At 49.7% G+C, this 7,015-nt stretch overlaps 1 protein-coding gene across 1 annotated transcript in view; it reads left to right on the top strand.

The window, feature by feature from the left end:
- The first annotated feature begins 353 nt into the window (after positions 1 to 353).
- GSPT1 (G1 to S phase transition 1) overlaps positions 354 to 7,015 on the top strand; it is a 28,729-nt gene continuing 22,067 nt past the window's right edge. The window contains exon 1 of the mRNA XM_081819183.1: positions 354 to 1,086. Within this exon, the coding sequence (XP_081675309.1) occupies positions 609 to 1,086 (478 nt within the window). The 5' untranslated portion in view covers positions 354 to 608. The remainder of the gene's footprint in view (positions 1,087 to 7,015) is intronic.

Genomic DNA, 7,015 nt, shown 5'->3' on the forward strand with positions numbered 1-7,015 from the left:
GGCGAGGACCACCCCGGGGTCCGAAGTGTCGCCCAAGAACGCGCCCCCACCCCTGCCCCCACCGGGTGACAGGTGGGGCCGCCGAGCGACGACTGGACCTCCGCCTCCTCGCGCTGCCTGCCGGGAGCCGGAGCCGCTTCCGGTTGCTCTGGGGTTCGGAACTCCGACTCCCGTCGGCCCCCGGGAAAACCGCAGCGGGGTTGCGCGGGTGCTGCCGGAACTCGTAGTTCCATCTGCTGCAGCACCTCATAGCCGGAAACTGGGAAGGGCAGGGCCAAGAACTACCGAGGCGAAGGTACGGGTGGCAGGGCGGGGTCAATCCGCGCCGGCGTGGGGTTGGCGCTGAGGCGGTCCGAGGTGGTTGGGGTTGGGTGGGAGGAGATCCGCTCGCACACACGAGGAGGGTTGAGCCGCCGCCGCCGTTGTCGTCGCGAGTGCGGAGTTGGGACTGGAGCCTTCGCCGCGACAACGCCGGGGATTGTGTCGCTAGCCCCCGGCCCCTCTGCCTCGCCGCTTCGCCGGGTCATCGCGGCCTGCTCCTGCCCGGCCCGTCGCCCCCGCCTCCCATTTCCCGCCCTCTCTTCACCACACACACGGCCCCCCCGATCATGGATCCGGGCAGTGGCGGTGGTGGCGGCGGCGGCGGCGGGAGCAGCAGCGGCAGCAGCAGCAGCGACTCGGCGCCCGACTGCTGGGACCAGGCGGACATGGAAGCCCCCGGGCCGGGCCCGTGTGGCGGCGGCGGCGGCCCCTTGGCGGCGGCGGCGACGGCGGCGACCGAGGCCCAGCGTGAGCACCTCAGTGCGGCCTTCAGCCGGCAACTCAACGTCAACGCCAAGCCCTTCGTGCCCAACGTCCACGCCGCCGAGTTCGTGCCGTCCTTCCTGCGGGGCCCGGCCCAGCAGCCGCCGCCCCCAGCTGGCGCCGCCACCCCCAACCAAGGAGCCGGCAGCGGCGCGGGAGGCCCTCCGGGTAAAGGGCCGGGACGCGCGGGGCGGCCTCGGGGCGCGGGAGGAAGACGGGCTGGGCGAGGGCGGGAGCAGCCGGCCTGGGCCCGGAGCCCACTGGGGCTGGGGGTGGGGTGGGGTGCGGTGGGCTCGGGCGGCGCGCCCCGCGGGGCCGGGTGGCACGTGGAGCGCTGACAGCGGCGCCGGGCGCGGGCAGCCCTGGGTGGGGCGGCCCGGGGCCGGGGAGGCGGCCTGCGCGGGGCGGTGGCGGCGGCGGCGGAGGGCCGCGCGGGGCGGGGGCGGCGTGCGGGGGACACCCGCGGGGCCTGGGGGCCGCCCCTCCCCCGTGGGGGCCGCAGCCACCCCCTGGCAGTGGGGACCGTATGGGACGGAGAGGGGGCCGCGGCAGGTCAGTGCCACGAGGCCTAGAAGTGAGCGCAGATGGAGCCACGAGTGGGTCTGGTGGGCGTTGAGAGATCCGAGGAGTTGGCGAGGACGAATGCTCGAGTTTTCCCTTCACCTTCGGCCGAGCCGAGAGAGCGTCTCTTGCTGCAATTTCTGTTATTGAGACTGTAATTGCGTTTTAAATGTCTGTGACGCGGAACCGTCCTGAAGGAATCCCAAGATGCATTGCAGCCTTGTGATCCGGCAGAAACTGTCGGCTATCAATACAAAGATCTCGTTCACCCTTAGCATTTGTAAGCTTGTGAAGTTCACAAAGTGTCAGGAAGTTAGAGTTCCTCACTTCAACGTTAATGTGTTAGGAAGCTACATGGATCTGTGTGCCCTTTTCCTTGAGTGGGACTTGGGCTTTTCTTCTTAGTGACACGTTTGGAATTTTCATTGCGTTAAAATCGTTTACCTTACTCAGGTTGCTTGGAATAACTCGCTCTCTCTGTTACTGTGTCAGGAGTGACTCTGTTCACACACTTGAGCATTTGTTAGGACTTAGGAGTCGTCATGTTCCATTCTCATAAGCGCTGGTAGGCATTCTTTCTGTGGTTTCAAGTTAAGTTCGGTCTTTAAAAATCTTGCTGTGTTCTGCTTCAGTGATAGCATGCTTTCGGGAACTGACTTAGAGGAATGTCAGTCAGAGAACTTTATACCTCCCAGAGACAGGTGCTTATGATAGGAACTGTCCGTATTGATTAAAGAGAAAAAGAAAGGAGAAGGTGGAATGTCCTTCCCATTATCTAACCAGGGTATTGGGGACTGGGTCATAGATGTTCCCAAGAATTTGTGTGTGAGAATGGGTTGTTGATTTCTCTTTAAAGTTCTAAATTGTGGTATTTCTTAGATAAGTGGACATCATAAAAGTGCTCTGGGAGGTTAGTTTCTTCAGAAATATTTACTATAGTTTTCTCTCTGGACACGCAAAAAGAGTTTGAAGAAATACTTTTGCAAAGTGTATATGTGAGTACACAGTTTGGATTTGGTTGTTTTATTGACTGGTATTTTATTTGTATAGGCACTTGATTTTTTCCTTTTGAGTAAGGAAATTCAGTTCTTTTTTTTTTTTTTTGCTTAGATCAAGCCATTTTGGCTGCCCAAACTAGTTCATTACCAGCTCCTAAAAGTGTCAGTTTCCCCATACTTTATCATGGGTAGATTCCTTTTATCCAGCCATTTTCTTTTTGCCCCCCCCCCCCCCCGCCTCCTTTGGAGGCCCCAGCACCACTTGGGCTACACCTAGAACTCCTTTTCCAGCGTATGTAGCCATCAGCCATCAAAAGACAGTCGTCCTTAGAGCATAGTCAGGAATAATGGTTATTCTTGAGTGGTTAGGCAGTACCTCTTAGGTGGGGGGATTGCTTTTCTCTTCCTGGCATTTGCCAATTTCAGCTTTACTCTTAACCCTTTTCTCTGTGACACTACTAGAAGTGGGAGATGTAAAAGTGTGTGGGGAGGTGGTTGTTGGTAAGAAAATTCCCTCCATTGTGGTCAGGTTTTTCTTTTTTTATTGGAAACCTATATTGGTGTTACTGATTTTATCAGATGCTTCTACAAAATGCCTGTTAATGTTAAAAATAATCCTCTGTAGGATGTTTATTTAGAAAAGAATAGGGTGCCTGAGTGGCTTAGTCAGTTAAGGTCTGCCTTCAGCTCGGGTCAAGATCCCGGGGTCCTGGGATCGAGCCCCCCCATTGGGCTCCCTGCTCAGCGGGGAGTCTGCTTCTCCCTCTCGCCCTGCTTGTGCTCTCTCTCTCTCTCTGTCAAGTAAATAAAATCTTAAAAAAAAAAAAGAATAGATTTTTGAATTGAGGTCCAGAGTTATGTTGGATTGCATGTTCCAGCCCATTCAGGTCCATAAAATACCACCCTTAGAGCAGGGAACTGTGCTTGGAAGAAGCTGGGAAAAAGTTGGAAGTAGCACTTAGATTGAAATTCACAAAGGGGGAACCATAAGATTTGCAAGTTTTTTTTTATAGTGAGGAAATAGTCAGTAGGGCATGCATGTTTTCTTTTGTTGTTAAGCCATAGCTGAAATTTGTGGTGGGTGTGTTTTGAAATTAAATACCAGGAGAGCTCTTGAAGGAGTCTGTCTAGACTAGAGCACCAGAATGAATGACTTGTAAAATGTGTCTATCTAGAATGAATATCTGTCATTTCTCCCGAAAATTTTCTCCTTTCCCTTCCTCCCTTCCTTCCTTTTTCCCTCCCTCCCTCCATTCCTTCCTTCCTTCCTTCTTCTCTTTTTTTTTTTGGAAATAGTTTCAGTGGGCCTTGAGCAAGAGGAGGAAGATGCTTTTGCCCAAAGTGTCATTCACCTTACTGGAGGGCTGCTAGTTATGCCTGTTTCTAGCTATCCCAAGTCAGAACTTGGGATTCAGTGTTGACCTTGAATCCCTTTGAAAATTTAATATAGGTTTCCAAAGGAATGATTAAGTAGAACACATTTAAGTGTAATTAAGTATAATTCATTTAAGTGTAATTCTCTACAGATCCAAGTAAATTAGCTAAGTGATTCTCCTTAAAGTAGAGGTTCTGAAATGAATGAAAATATAAGACAGGGGTTACTTGTACTAGAACTAACATTTTCTATGATAGAATGTACTTGATGTTCCACTTTGTACCCGGTTCAGTCTTTTTATTGTTGCTGTTGTTAAATGAGAAACAGATTTAGCAGTGGTGATCAGGGTTACTCGGTGTCTTGGTTTATTTGGGCTGCTGTAACAAAATACTCCAGACTGGGTGGCTTTTAAACAACAGAAATTTATTGCTCACAGTTTTGGAGGCTGGAAGCCCAAGATCAGGGTTCCGGCCTGTTCTGGGGAGAGCCCTCTTCTGGATAGCCAACTGCGGACTTCCCGTGTCCTGAGGCAGAAGGAGCAAGGGAGCTCTTTTTTTTTTTTTTTTTTTTAAATAAAGGCAATAATCCTATTCGTGAGGGCTCCACCCTCATGACTTAGGACCTCCCAAACGCCGCACTGACTTTATCACATTAGGCATTAGGATTTCGATATAGGGATTATGGGAGACACAAATATTCAGACCATACATAGCACTTGGACTTTTAGAATAGCCGGAGCTTCTAAAATAGTGGTGTAGTGTCCTTTCCACCACCCCACTCTCAACACCTCTCAAAACTCTGCCATTAAAAAAGCAGTATAGAGGGACGCCTGAGCGGCTCAGTGGGTTAAGCGGCTGCCTTTGGCTCAGGTCATGATCCCGGAGTCCTGGGATCGAGTCCTATGTCAGGCTCCCTGCTTGGTGGGGAGCCTGCTTCTCCGTCCCCCTCTGCCTGCTGCTCGCCTGCTGTGCTCTCTCTCCCTCTCTGACAAATAAATAAATATAATATTTAAAAAAAAAAAAACAAAATAAGGGGCGCCTGGGTGGCTCAGTTGGTTGGGCGACTGCCTTTGGCTCGGGTCATGGTCCTGGAGTCCCGGGATCGAGTCCCGCATCGGGCTCCCTGCTCAGCGGGGAGTCTGCTTCTCCCTCTGACCCTCTTCCCTCTCATGCTCTCATTCTCTCTCTCTCAAATAAATAAATAAAATCTTTAAAAAAAAAACAACAAAATAATAAAATAAAAGCAGTACAGAATAAAACTAGCAGGCCTCAGCAGGCCCTCCAAAGAATTGTCTCCAAAATGTTGCACATTGTGTTGTGAAGCTTGAATTTTATTTTTTATTATTTTTTAATATTTTATTTATTTATTTGAAAGAGAGACAGCAAGAGCGAGAGAGGGAACACAAGCAGGGGGAGTGGGAGAGGGAGAAGCTTGCTTCCCACCAAACAGGGAGCCTGATTCAGGGCTCTATCCCAGGACCCTGGGATCAAGACCCGAGAGCCGAAGGCAGACGCTTAACGACTGAGCCACCCAGGCGCCCCTGAAGCTTGAATTTTAAAGAGAAATGGTCTATATTGTAGTGTTTGGGTTTCGCTGAATGCTAACTTTTAGTGAGGGATTTTCTTTTTTTTAGTGATTGAGCTATAACTCACTATAAAATTTACCTTTTAGAAATATACAGTGATGGGGCGCCTGGGTGGCTCAGTTGGTTAAGCGACTGCCTTCGGCTCAGGTCATGATCCTGGAGTCCCTGGATCGAGTCCCATATCGGGCTCCTTGCTCAGCAGGGGGTCTGCTTCTCCCTCTGACCCTCCCCCCTCTCATGTGCTCTCTCTCTCTCTCAAATAAATAAATAAAATCTTTAAAAAAAAAAAAGAAATATACAGTGGTTTTCAATATATTCACAAAGTTATGCAACCATCAACATTTGGTGAATGCTTGTTAATCACTCATCTCTCAAAGGTGACCTCCTCAGAGCCACGGGAGTAGAGAAGATCCAGATTCAAAGTAATAGTTGTTTTGTCCAGCAGGGCCCTTAGACTTTATTTACATTAAACAATACCTGTGGAAACTGAGAGATAAGTTTAGATAGATAATAGATAAGATTCTTGAGATTTGTTTCTTTCTGTAAGACCAAAGGCCTGCAACAACAACTCTACTGTCAAGGATTTTTCAGGCTTCCATGGGACAGTAAGTGAAATAGAGTAAACAGAGGAAATCGGAGAAAAGTATTATTCCTGGAGTGTCATTTCTTTTCCTACCTGATTTTCTGTTCTACCTGGTTATTTCCTTTTCTGCCTTGACTTACTCATTATTAGACTGTTAGATTTGGACTCTTTTTTTAAGATTTTATTTATTTATTTGACAGAGAAAGAGAGAACACAAGCAGGGGGAGTGGCAGAGGGAGAGGGAGAAGCAGACTCTCTGCTGAGCAGCTGAGCAGGGAGCCCGTCATGGGGCTCGATCCCAGGACCCTGGGACCACAACCCGGGCCGAAGGCAGACGCCCAACCGACTGAGCCACCCAGGCGCCCCTAGATTTGGGCTCTTATTTCATGATTTTACAAACTGTTAGAATTTTTGATTGGGAATAAACCCTCTTTGGGGCAGGTTTTATTTAATGTAGTTAGTACATAGCTTTTTGCATTCTTTTGTCCTTTGTTTATTTTTCACCTTTTCTGGAATCGTACTGCATGAAAAGACAGCAATTAAAATTTATCATGCGAGTTAGGGAAATGTAGAGGACAGATTTTAAGCCTTGTTTTGCTTGATTTTGTTCCCTGGGGAGGAAATATCCTTTTTTTTTTGTTTTAATTAATTTTTTTAGAGAGAGAGTGTGGCACACAAGAGGGAGGGGCAGAGGGAGAGAGAATTCCATGCAGACTCTGGTGCCCGACTCAGGACTCGATTTCACACCCTGAGATTACAACCTGAGCCGAAACCAAGAGTTGGATTTTTTTTTTTTTTAAAGATTTTATTTATTTATTTGACAGAGAGAGATAGCAACAGCAGGAACACAAGCAGGGGGAGTGGGAGAGGGAGAAGCAGGCTTCCCGCAGAGCAGGGGGGCTCGATCCCAGGACCCTGGGATCATGACCTGAGCCGAAGGCAGACGCTCAACGACTGAGCCACCCAGGCGCCCCAAGAGTTGGATATTTAACCAACTCTGCCACCCAGGTGTCCCAGGGAGGAAATATCTCAGAGTGTTAAAATAGTATTGTCTTGGGGCACCTGGGTGGCTCAGTTGTTAAGCATCTGCCTTCGGCTCAGGTCATGAT

The sequence above is a fragment of the Leptonychotes weddellii genome, chromosome 5, assembly GCF_054177405.1.
Source record: "Leptonychotes weddellii isolate Sample4059 chromosome 5, ASM5417740v2, whole genome shotgun sequence".
NCBI lineage: Eukaryota > Metazoa > Chordata > Mammalia > Carnivora > Phocidae > Leptonychotes > Leptonychotes weddellii.